This window comes from Salmo trutta, chromosome 22 (assembly GCF_901001165.1).
Source record: "Salmo trutta chromosome 22, fSalTru1.1, whole genome shotgun sequence".
Lineage (NCBI taxonomy): Eukaryota > Metazoa > Chordata > Actinopteri > Salmoniformes > Salmonidae > Salmo > Salmo trutta.
The window spans coordinates 23,099,904-23,112,902 of NC_042978.1; the positions used below are offsets into that span (position 1 = coordinate 23,099,904).

General features: G+C 39.6%; 2 protein-coding genes across 7 annotated transcripts in view; both read right to left on the minus strand.

Moving 5' to 3' along the window:
* Window positions 1–761: 761 nt before the first annotated feature.
* soat1 (sterol O-acyltransferase 1) lies at window positions 762–9,226 on the minus strand. 2 transcript variants are annotated; one of them, XM_029707284.1, is made up of 16 exons: window positions 9,103–9,226; window positions 8,229–8,353; window positions 7,287–7,345; window positions 6,064–6,212; window positions 5,878–5,940; window positions 5,639–5,746; window positions 5,265–5,547; window positions 5,072–5,150; window positions 4,877–4,970; window positions 4,709–4,754; window positions 4,485–4,614; window positions 4,207–4,304; window positions 3,954–4,052; window positions 3,622–3,757; window positions 3,345–3,490; window positions 762–3,213 (listed from the first exon to the last, which is right to left on the minus strand). In XM_029707284.1, the coding sequence occupies exons 2-16, from the start codon at window positions 8,335–8,337 to the stop codon at window positions 3,139–3,141; spliced, it is 1,674 nt and encodes a 557-aa protein (XP_029563144.1). In that variant the 5' UTR covers window positions 8,338–8,353; window positions 9,103–9,226; the 3' UTR covers window positions 762–3,138. The 2 variants fall into 2 exon arrangements, with proteins under 2 accessions (XP_029563144.1, XP_029563143.1); XM_029707283.1 differs by having other exon boundaries at window positions 9,021–9,174.
* Window positions 9,227–11,047: 1,821 nt separating this feature from the next.
* Window positions 11,048–12,999, minus strand: part of si:dkey-21p1.3 (collagen alpha-1(I) chain) — a 28,523-nt gene continuing 26,571 nt past the window's right edge. For all 5 annotated transcript variants that reach the window (XM_029707287.1, XM_029707286.1, XM_029707285.1 and 2 more), the window contains 4 exons: window positions 12,746–12,852; window positions 12,452–12,532; window positions 12,154–12,363; window positions 11,048–11,921 (listed from right to left, as the gene is read on the minus strand). In XM_029707287.1, the coding sequence (XP_029563147.1) occupies window positions 11,772–11,921; window positions 12,154–12,363; window positions 12,452–12,532; window positions 12,746–12,852 (548 nt within the window). In that variant the 3' untranslated portion in view covers window positions 11,048–11,771. The remainder of the gene's footprint in view (window positions 11,922–12,153; window positions 12,364–12,451; window positions 12,533–12,745; window positions 12,853–12,999) is intronic.

The following is a 12,999-nucleotide window of genomic DNA, read 5'->3' on the forward strand; positions in this document are numbered from 1 at the left end:
CCAACATTACTAGGACCTCCGAGCCACTAGGCGGACAGCTCGAGGACCAACCATAGACCCTCTGTCGAGATTCGCTAGACCAACTACTATCATGATTGCATTGTTCACAACTTTTATTTATGAGGTAAGACCTCTGGAAAAACGAAATGTCTATTGTTCAACGTTAGAATATACACTCTTGAAATACTGTCATAACATTGAACAAATGTTATTTGTGTGAAATTCATTTCTACCACAAAACACTTAAAAAGACAACTATGGCTTTTTTCTTTTGGCAGTGACAGTTCGGATCCATACCACTGACGTGACAGCTGTTTCATGCCTCTGTATGTCCTCCCCCCTATTCCTACTGTACATACTGGTGTGATTTCATGGATTGGATCCCACAACTGTGATTTGAACTGACTACATTTTATATTAAATCAAATCAAATTGTATTTGTCACATGCGTCGAATAGAACTGGTGTAGACCTTACCGTGAAATGCTTACTTACAAGCCCTTAACCAACAATGCAGTTTTAAGAAAATAAAGCTAAGAAAATATTGACTAAATAAAGTAAAAAAATAAAAGTAACACAAAATAACAATTGCGAGGCTATATACAGGGGGTACCGGTACAGGTTAGTTGAGGCAATTTGTATATGTAGGTAGGGGTAAAGTGACTATGCATAGATAATTAACAGTGAGTAGCAGCAGTGTAAAAACAAAAGGGTGGCCATTTGATAAATAAGTATGAACAATAAACTTTATGACAAAAAGCATTTAGCAAAATCCATTCAATTTTGTATTGTCTTGACATTGTGAAATGTACAATATTATATATGGAAAGTACATCAAAAACCCTAACTGTTCTTTTTAAAGTAAAAAATGCTGCAGTCACAATTCTAACCCAGGGTTTGGTTAAAAGACCAAAAATATATATAGATTTATAGCTTTATTTTCAATCTGACATATACCTAATGCACTGTAAAGGTAAATATTATCCAACACATCTCGTATAATACCAAATAAATGTTTTAAACACTATAACTCCATAACTTTATCAAGAAAAATAGAGGAATGTCAATCTCTGTTCAAAAATATAAATATCTGAACAAAAGTATCACTCATTTTCTAAATGATCAAAAGAGCATCATAATCTCAAAAGTGGGCTCGAAATAACCACTGAAATACGATCACAAATAGTAAACAGTCTCCCAATTTCAATACAGGCTGAAGTAGTCTTGCAACAAAATCTCTTGATAGGATATATATATATACACACACACACACACATTTCTCTATATAACAATGTTTTGTTAATGGTCCTTCTTAAATAATTACTTATGAGTAAAATAGATTGTCATAAAAAACAAGTGGGAATTCAACATTTTTTACATTACAGCGCCATCTGGTGGTTTAAATCATCACCATACATGGTTTGAGTCAAAAACAAAAACTGTTCCATAGAGAGACAATCCATAGATACAATCACAAAATGACAAGTCTACCAGACTCATGGATTGAAGCTGAAATTGAATCCCTAATTTACAGCATTAATGGCAACAGTTAGTGTAATGATGTAATTTCTGACAAAAGCAAATAATGCACTAGTGTATATTTAGGTATTGGCACTAATCAAGTAAATAAACAACACATGCATCAGCCAAACTGATAATGGCAACATTGGAGCAGCCACCTGCAACAGTAGTGCAGTTTCCACCAACTCAAGGTCAGGTGTGGAATTTCTGGTTGGTATAGAATCACTTTCAATATTGCTTTTGAATAAATACATATTCTTAATTAACATTAATCTTGTGTGTAAGGCTTCACATCTGACAAAACCTTCTTACTAGTAATCACAGAGCAAACTAATCTCCATTTTGTTTATTAATCTAACATCGCTATCAGGGTTGGGCTCACTTCAGAATTGAAATGGAGAACGCCTCAAATTCCTATTAAAATATTGAATTTAAATTGTAGTAAACAGCATACAAAATTGCAATTCAAACTTGACTGAATGGAAATGTAAATGAATTCAGAGAAATTCAAGAGCCTCTATTCTATATTAGGTGTAGTCTATACAAATATACATCTTGTACATGAAACATGTCATTATATACATGCATATAAAATTGTTAACAATTGATTTTCAGAACAAAGTGAACGATCAAAGGAAACAAAACCTGTATGTGAATATTCAAAGTTATTGTATTTCATTAAATCGATTACATTTTGTTCAATAAGGAAAATACATTTCCCATAATGCATTAGTGTAACCCTGCAGTTAACCCTGAGAACTTCAAAAAGAAGCCAAACAAATGAAAGGGTTGGCAGAAATATAATTGGCTATTTTAAGCACCAAGGTTATAAACATTATTTCTAGAGAAAAGTTATTATTTGGTATCTGGAACTATGAGATTCAATGAAACTCATGTTGTATGACGAGTGAAATTTCCTTGAATTACTTTGTCACACAAACTCTACATCCTGTGGGGTGCAGCCAATTCAACTCATGAGTTGAATGGAGTTAATTTCAAAAACTTTGAAATGAGCCCAACCCTGATCTCCATCAACATGATTTAAAACACCTTGGAGACTAGACGACACAAAATACAGTGGCTGAACATTTGAAATGTCTGGGTTCATAAAAAAAACTTTCAAAAATAAAAAACAATGTTTTAAGTAAATTATTTGCTAAATGTATGTATGTAACTGCATGTTTGCTAAGAGGTCAACTTTTGGGAAAAGCAGCAACTTTACGATTTACCATATTGGCATTGAAAGTGCATTTCAAATGAAAACATGGTAATTGTATCCAGGCTGAAAATAAAAGTATAAATAAAATAATTCTGTTCACATTTATGTGCTCTATGTTACCCTGATTTCCAATGGGTTTGTCATGAAACTAAAAGGATAAATAAGGCATCTTTGTGATGACAGAGGCCATTATATGCCTCACTCACTCCATGCCCTTTCAAATGAATAACGCAGTCTCTCAATATCAGTCTGAATTACTAGTGTAACACAAAAAAAATTAAGTAAAACAAAAGGTAAAAAGGCTTGAAGGAAACAGGAGGTTGTGCTCTCCTAAACACATTCAATAGATTGGCGAGTGTTGTCGGTTCAGTAGTTCAATGTGATGTCAGTTACAGCCCCTCAAGAGTCGACTGCTGGGTTGGTCTGGAGGTGACAGCTCCAGGAACGCGGCTTCAGCAGCTCTAGGAAAGAGGGCTAAAAACAAAACATGGCATGTAAAGACTTGGTTGGATCTAAGGTTGCATCTCAATAGTTTAAAAGATTTACTCTCCTTGATCTGAACAGCCTAAAATGAATGTTTTCCCTAGATGTGCAGTGGTGTATACCTCCTGAAGGGGGCAGTAGCGCTGTGCATACCACTCCTGGGAGTAGAGGCAGATGATGACCCCCTGACCGAGGAACAGAGCAGTCCACATGATCACGTTCCAAATTGGGCCTTTTCTCCGGTCATGAAGAATGAAGTTAAACATCACTGACAGATGAACAGCACAGTAAAGGAGATGAGAGCAGTTAGGATTGAGAGTCAGAAAAATGCTACAAAAGGAGAAAAACCTTCAGTTTTTATATTGTGTCTGTTGTATTGTAATGAAGGTAAGGTCTTACTTCCGAAGCACATGAAGAGGCAGAAGAGAACTGGGTAGAAGAAGCCGAAGCAGATCGCCAAGATGTACTCATGCACTACTGCAGACATAGTGAAGACCAATAACATGCCTGCCGCCCGAAATCTCTTCTTCGACATCTGTCAGGGAGTGGAGTAGGGGAAGAAAACAGACGACAGACCAGAGGGTTAAGACGGGCGTGGACAAAATTAAATCAAAGCTGCTCAACTGACTTGCTTGTTTAAGATACACAGCAATGGGAGGGATACTTCATAAGTATTGTGAAAACAGAGAGATTAACATTAATGCCAAGTGCAACAATAACACAACACTCACCCACAGGAAGTCACAGTAGACATAGTAATACAGCCAGTCGTGTACCACCACATTCCAGGTGCGGTAGTAATTGGCAAAGGATGTGGAGTTCCACCAATCCTGTGAAGCAAAATCAATATACATTTAAAAAAACAACACAGCAAAGAGCTGATTGAGGCAGTGTAGTGAACACTGTGGCACTACTGCACTGTAGATTTCGTCAGTGATTGACTAAATGAGTAATATGGACGAGGAGAGGCATCTGCCTGTGTACCTTGTAAAACATCCTGTCAGCAAACCGCAGCATCTCAGCAAAGGCATTGAGCCAGCAGTGCAGGAAGGCAAAAAAGGCCAAGAACAGAACCAGAACTCCTAGAGAGAGAGACACACAGATGACATATGATTTCCCTCCATTCATTCAAATATTGTTGTAGGTAGTTAACAGAATCATCCAGACGGAGTGACCCAGAAGACAATATAGTGAACATGCAGGAGGAATACTGTGATTCCGATGAGCCAAGCTGCAAGTGAGGATGTGTTGACTGGAGTTACCAGGCAGGATAGAGTTGAACACACACAGGACCATGGCCCGCAGGTCAAACAGTTGCTGGCTGATGCTGCGGAACTGTGGGATGCAGAGGCGCACAAACACATAGTAGGCATAGAAGAGACATCCTAGAACCTGAAAGACGAGAGAGAAACTACATAACTGAACTGATCTCCTGGTCAAGGTCTTCAACTATGCTCAGGCAGTCATTTAGATTCTCAAATCATACCTGTAATAACTTAGAGGCCACATAACTCCACCTGATGATGGGATTCCTGCAGAGGGAAACAAGAGTTTGAATGTTTACAGAAAGGTAAATAGCTCTCTAGCAGCTGAGTGTAACATGCAAGAGGTATGTTAATTTAAACTAGGTCTTATGTCATTCCACTCTGCTTACCTGGGATATTTATCTCTGTAAATAAGGGTGGGAGCAAAGAGGAAGTAGATGTAGTGGCTCAGCTGTGGGATGAGTGGAGAGACTGGGGAGGAGCCTGGAGAATAAAAAGAAAAGAGGGAACTGAATACATCTACAGACAAAAACATAATGTAAGATAGTGTATATAAATAATTCATAAAAAACGTAGTTGCTTACTGGATTTGTCTTTTGCCAAAGCCAGAACTTTGGGGACATTCTCCCTGATATAGGAGTGTGCCTTCATCATCAGGCGCACCTGCAGGGGGACAGCACATGTTGTCAACCAATCACAGTACGTGTCCATCAGTAGACTGAACATCAAGAAAACAAAGAAAATGTCATGCCCCAGGCGGGCCTGCATTTGGAGTACCTGTTCCAGGATGATGATGAAGCAGGATGCAGGGGGAAAGCTGTTCTTCACCACCACAAAGGTAGGCAGGAAGCCTAGGCCCAGGCCCTGGTAGAGCAGGAAGAGAGAGCCCAGTAGAAGAGACCACAGGGTCCCATGGCTGGACTCATGGTAGTGAGAGGCCCAGGTGTGGAACAGGCTGTAGGGCACCACCAGCACTGAAAGGAACATGCAGATCCAGGTAATCACCACTAGGGGGAACTGTCCAAATACATAGACCAGCAGGTCAAAGTCAAGCACCAATCTGGGGAAGAGAGAGGAATGAAGAGTCAATACACAAGTGGTAGTTTATATTTAAAGAGAGAGAACAGTAAAGAATCAGTGTTACACCTTACCTGCCTTCATCGATGAAGTCAACCACCAGGGTACTGAGGATGAAGAGGATCAGCAGGGCAATGAACATGTGGTAGATGGTCCGGATGTGGTTCACTTCAAACAGCTCACTGTGAAATTAGAGACATAGACCATGATAAACTGAAATGTTGCTGTATTGTTTAAGCACAATGTATATAGTGTTCGATGAGGGAGCTTTTTGTCAAGAGCAGTCACAGTCTATTTTTTACTCGTCACTTACTCTAACAAGGACCTCCGGACCACAAACTGTTTGCCTTGGCCCTGGGATGACCCTTGGAGATGCCTAATAGAATAAAAAACATTGACAAAATATTAGTTAAATAGATGTTGACCTCTGACATAGTAAGAGAGTAGGTCAGAAAGGAGAAGGGTGGAAGGCAAAAGGGGGCAGTGAGGTGCTCAATACCTGAGCTTACTCCTCTCTTTATCGGACAGAGGAGGGGAGAAGACAGCAGGGACAGGAGCAGGCTCCAGGCTGGCCGATTCCTCTATCAGACTGTCCATGAACTCCAACACCTGAGAGTCAAACTGCCTCATCAGGTCAGACTTCAAGTGCTGCAGACCAGAGACACATCCACAATCAGCAATGCATATGGTTCAGTTAAATGATAAGGATGGTGGTGAATTTTTATTTGAATCCATATCATAAAGACAAATATTAAATTGACAAACATTATGTCAGAATGTAACCATTTGTAGCTGGAGATAATGATGACCCTTTAAAAAAAAAATGTTTTAACGATGACCTCACGTCTAGAAACTGTGGTGATTGTTCTGTCTATTTGATCTGTTTGCGCAATAACAGCTGATGAGGGTAGAGGTTAGTTGACCTTTATACTAAACAAACAGCCCTTGAAAGACCGCTTTAAGAAAAAATAACCCTCTTGCTCAATCGCTCTTCCTCTTACATTGGGTGAAAATAAGGGCGCTCTCTGTGTTTGGGTGTTCTGTACAGTAAAGACAGGACGTGTTCATTTCACCCATCTATTATGATGCGATAAGATGTGAATAACACTTCATTGTTCAGCCAATACACCATACATGTTTCAAGTGGCTCTCTTCAGTCTGCACTTCCCAATTCATTGTGAAACTTTCATTTGGGCACTCGGTCACCAAGGTTAACCCCTACAATGCATTTCAGTCATTTCCTCACTGGTATGCAATACCCATGGACTCAAATCAGACAAGGGTTTGGATGTCATAAAAGCAGAACTGCCTCTTGCTGCATCTCTCCATTCTCCAGGCATGAAAGTGGGAAAGATGCTGATTAGAATAGCCTTTTACATCACGTTGGCTCTTTTTCTAATGCACAAATAATGACAGGATTTGAAAACAAACAGTCAAGGCAGCTCGCCAGGTTAAAATGATAATGTTACAGCTCACATAGGCTTAAGGAAAATATTGAATCAGTCCAGTAGGGATTTGGCAGTGCAGAAGCACTTTTTTTTTTATATGATTAGGCACATCCACAAACAGTGACAGAACTAAGATGAGTTTGTTGAATCATTGGGACTCAAACAATGGATGGTGACAACATTGTTTGGAGGATTTGACATCAGAACTCAGGATCTAATCACAGGCTCAGAACAAATTTGACCTGCTGACAACACATTCTGTTTTAAGTCTCACCTCTGCTTTCCTCTTCAGTTGGAGTTTCTTGCTGATGAGTCGCTCCACTTCCATTTTTCCTGAAATAGATGGAGAAAATGTAATTTACGCAAAGCAATAAATCGTGGGTCAGACTATCCTATACATTCAGTTCTAAAGTCTACCAGTGCCCGTGAGGAATATGAATCCTAAATGATTTCAGGACCAATACAGTTGCCAGGTTACCTAGGAGGAGGATTAATATAGGCCTACTATGAGTAAACAATACCATATTAAATATTTACATAAATGCCTGAATCAATATAGCGGGTGGACAATTGGCCATTATTCCCCATAGGAAATAATAAGCACAGTCTCAGGGAACCTTCAGGACAAGGAACAGAGCTAGCTGGGGCGTGGTTAAATCCATCTTCGTCTTCAAACAGGGCCAAATGAGTAGTACGCACCATGTAGCCTTTAGACCGGATATAGTTCTACAGATAACAACCAACCTTTGAATGTTGTTGAAAAATAATTTGATAAGAAATGTAAAAACTTTAATGAACTGGGCAACAGGACAGGTCAGGGAAGTTCCATGAGGCGCTTAGTCATTTGAGAGTCATTGAAGACTGGTATTGAGAAACAAATGTAACCACTATAAAGACATGACTAATGAGAAACAGCTGCTGGGGTTTAAGCAAGTGCCACTGTACAACCATTCAAACACACCCATGACTGAATGACTGTACTTGGGGTTAATCCAGGTTATCTTCACTCAGAATTTAAACAGGTTTGACCATTGACTATATGGAAATAAAACAATGACATTTGAGAGCTCAACCCATGACCTAAGAATTGCACCATCTATACCCTGATAATGTCACATAGATCATTCTTACTCTTAAGCATAAAAACTTTCCAACTGTTCAACCACCTGTGTTGCATTTAGCTCGGACACATGTTAATCAAGCTTAATTCTCACACCATTACTGTGGATTTCTCCATTGCTGCCCTCTCCACCCAGGTCTGAAATGGTGGGCATCTTAGGTAAAGCGCTGCGGCAGCGCAGGACACTGTCATCCCCACTCTCCATCCTGTAAGAGAACAACCTGTTGGATGCACACACACACACACACACACACACACACACACACAAGCTAGATGGAGCTCCACACAATAGTTAACACAATTCAACTTCCTAGTCTTATGAAACATGATAATGCCAAACTGTGAAAACATCAGTGGCCATTGAATGTATTTTGAATTCATGTATATCTATCAATGGGCTTAAAAACAGTGGAAGACAAGCCATGATCTCTTTGCTTACTTGCTTGATTGCTAACTGACCTCGCTGGAACTGAAAGACCTGGTCTGTCAAAAAGTTAGTTGAGGGTCAGTGGACGTTTGTGATTTGCTGAGCATGCCTTGCTAGCTGGCAGCAGTCAGAGATTTGTCCAGAGCCAATAATATAATAATGTTCGAACCATCATGGATAAATTGCTAGCTTGCGCCTGTGATCAGTGTGCCAGGTATTCAACAACAAGCTATGCTATGCAGCTAGTGCCCTGGACATACGTCACAAACTTGCTACAATCGAGCTAATCAAGTCACAAAAATATTTGTTCTTATGGGAGTTCAAATTCTGTGGTTCCATCGCTCGAGAAAACGTCAGTCAAGCGCTAACTAGCAGAGCTTGTCTGTCAAGTTCGGCGTTTGAAGGTTGTTTTGGTTAGCGAGATAAGGAATTGGCTAGCAAGCTATATTGATGCTACTCACCCGTCACTGAGCCTTGTCTTGAAAATGTATGGTAAGAACCCCCGTGTTAATCTGTTACTTTCAATTTTCATCACATTCTCACCTCTTCAATGTTGAAAAAACGTGATGCGATGATGTCTCGCTTCCTTTTCTACGCCACCACCCCGCCTCTAAATGACGAGAGGGTCGGCCCCAAATCAATCATCTATAGTCACTAGGCCTATTAGTTTCCCTCTCTAGACCAGGATGCTGGCTGCAACCTAGTCTCAGAGCATTTCACATTATTCTGTAAGTAAATCCGAGCCACTCCATTTAGTATGATATGTTAAATTTCGTATGGTGTGTATTAATTTGTGGATGTCCGTCATCCATTTCATATGATATATGAATTACAAATTTGTATGATAGGTTATGAATTGCAATCAGTACAATAGGCTACGAATTTTACAATGTATATGTTACAAATTCCAATTTGTTGTGGCTAATGTTAGCTAGGTTAGGTGGAAGGGTTAGCTAACATGCTAAGTAGTTGCAAAGTAGCTAAGTAGCTAAAATGCTAAAGATGTCCGTGATGAGATTCGAACATGCAACCTTTGGGATGCTAGACGTTTGCGTTACGCTACCATGTAGCCTTTAGACTGGATATAGTTCTACAGATAACAACTGACCTTTGAATGCTGTTGAAAAATAATTTTATAAGAAATGTAAAAACTTTGTAATGAACTGGGCAACAGGACAGGTCAGGGAAGTTCCATGAGGCGCTTAGTCATTTGAGAGTCATTGAAGACTGGTCTTGAGAAACAAATGTAACCACTATAAAGACATGACTAATGAGAAACAGCTGCTGGGGTTTAAGCAAGTGCCACTGTACAACCATTCAAACACACCCATGACTGAATGACTGTACTTGGGGTTAATCCAGGTTATCTTCACTCAGAATTTAAACAGGTTTGACCATTGACTATATGGAAATAAAACAATGACATTTGAGAGCTCAACCCATGACCTAAGATTTGCACCATCTATATCCTGATCATGTCACCCCACATAGATCATTCTTACTCATAAGCATAAACACTTTCCAACTGTTCAACCACCTGTGTTGCATTTAGCTCTGACACATGTTAATCAAGCTTAATTCTGGCACCATTAGTGTGGATTTCTCCATTACTGCCCTCTCCACCCATACCATCCAGGTCTGAAATGGTTGGCATCTTAGGTAAAGTGCTGCGGCAGCGCAGGACACTGTCATCCCCAGCATACTAAAATGCTAAAGTTGTCCATGACGAGATTCGAACATGCAACCTTTGGGATGCTAGGCATTTGCGTTATATATCATTTTTGCCTTATTAAGTAAGCTTCTGTCTTATGTAACCATACCAAATGTAACATATAATACTAATGTCAGTTTCCTGGATTTACGTTTACTATATTACGTTTAATCTGTGAGACCACGCTGGTATAATGGTAATCATGTGCTATAGCGTGGTGAATTAAATCAGTCTACATGGTTTTCGAGCTATTTGGGAAATTACATTTTATTTTCCGTGCCAAGCATGTAAGAAACCTCAGTCAGAAGACACACTGATACTGTCCTCCATAGCTTTAGGCAAAATATCACCAAAGTTATGTTGACCATGGAGAATGGTGAGAGAGAACATTGACAACAGTCTTTGTAAACTACAGTATATAACCTGTCAGAAATGTCCAGTTGATCAACTACTAGCCCATGTTAGGTAAATTAGGCTAATCAGCTATTTAAACCTTGTAGTTGTCATGGCCAGATTGTGCCCATGGGGTCCTTGACCCCCAGGGGGACCACATTGATTTTGTTGACTCACTCAGGTATCATATGAACACACGAGACATGGCGTAATGTGTAGAATTGCAGGAAATGAGTTTAAAAATGGCAGCCTAGGAAATGTGTGTGACCGGACCTTCTGATCTAAAGGCATGGTAGGAGAGGATGAGTAATGGGGAAGTGCCACCACAAGAGAAAACATATTCCTACACATGATAAGTCCTCAATGTATGAATGTTAGGGACAGTTTTATGCAGCATGGGTTTATTGTCCTGCAAATGATGTTCTGTAATAAATACAGCAGCCTACTACAACAGTTTTCCATCATCTTACGAAAACCATTTATATAATTAATTGCACATATTTCGGTTAATTCCATTTGTGACAACTGGGTGTACTACTGTTTACTGCATTTGAGGTATAAACCATAAATGTGTGCTAAAGTTATTGTAAAGTAAACTGAAGTGACATTTCAAATGTTTCAATTTATAACAATTTGAAGTTTAGACCATCCAGAAATTGGTGTTCATCAAGACTTCAGGTATTAGTCGACAGGCATAAAAAACAAGACATCAGATAATAGCAAAGACATACTTACAAAAGCTTAACAATTAAATAAAACATCCACATTTATCTAATATGAAGCATATATACACACAGTACATCACTAAGAAAAATAAATCATTCAAAAAAATAGAAATGCGGGAGATACAAACAACACAACAGCTTTATATTACTTTATAAAAGACACATATGATAACAAGATTAACAAATAACTCTAAAATACATATTTTATTATATAGCTCTAGTTTTTATCACAATTACACAAATGCTACAGCGATCACACAACATGATGATATCTCTTTCTTTTGTCCTGAAGAGGAATTCCACCCAAATGTTCTTGACCCATACACTGGTCAGAGCTTGCTGCTTCTGGGAGAAACAGCTGCTTCTCTATGGATAAGCTGAGACTACAAAAAGCACAAAGGTCCCAGGACAGCTCTGAGTTCTGTGTCCCAGTGGTCTCCCCTTCCCTCCATACTAACATCCCTGAGGGGCAGCAGCTCCATGTCCCCTCTGTGGATCTCTGTGCTTCCCCTCACTTGTACCTCCACCTCCACCTGAGTGACAAACATGGGAAAACAAGCTGAAAATACCTGGCTGTCATTACAGTACACAACATTGTTCTCACATTGCACAGTAGCCCTGTAGGCTTTATATTGGTCTTGACTGACATCAAGTGGCCAGGCTGTGAATTACAATGGTTGTGTAGAATGAGTTGTACTGTAGCTGACATAAAACAACAAATGTACTAGGTGTGTATAAAGGGTTATATTGTTCTTTGGGTCTTACTTCACAACCATTCCTCGATACTGTCATATAGCTTGAACCAATCTCCCCACCAGAGTCTCCCAGAAAGTGAAGAACCCTGTTTGATGCATTTTTCCTGATTTCTCTACTATTGTGGTTAAACGGGCAGGCGATGGACAGGTGCTGAGAGGCAGAATGGCTGTGTAACCGTAGAAATCGGAGCTGGACCACATCAAGACCAGCATACTCAGACTACAGTAGGAGAGATAGAAATCATTTGGATCAGTTACAGTAATGCAGTTGTAGATGAATTCTAAATGTAACATGCAGTATGTCTTACCTTATAGCCACCATCAAGCTGGCTAAACCACTGGATAGACTTAATTGACATGTTTTTTTCTGGTTCCCATTTTCCTATTATCTATAGAAAGATAAACCACAACATGCCGTTTCAAAATGAAAACAATACGTGTAAGTGAGAAATGATGTGACCCATAATTGATGCTCACTAGAAAGCCTTCCTTAATATTCTGCTCAGGAGAGAGGCAAAGTTGTAGATAAATCATTCATACTCAGATATTCTGTGCAACCACTTGCCCCAGTATCCTGACTGATGTCAGGACCAGCTACTTACCTGTGACTGGACAGGAGGTATACAGGTCATCCCTCCTGCAGTGAAGTTACAGAAGACTTGCACGGCATCAAATGGGCAGCCCTGGTTAGGGTCCATGTAGAAGTGTCCTGGAAAGATCTGACTTTGTTAGTTTTACAAAACACGTTACTGGACAAATGACTCTAGCTGTAAAAAGGATGAGAGCAGGTTGGCTTCACTAGATCTGTTGCCTACATCAGCTCAGTGTTCAGTCTAACTGCTACCTGCTGAGCTCT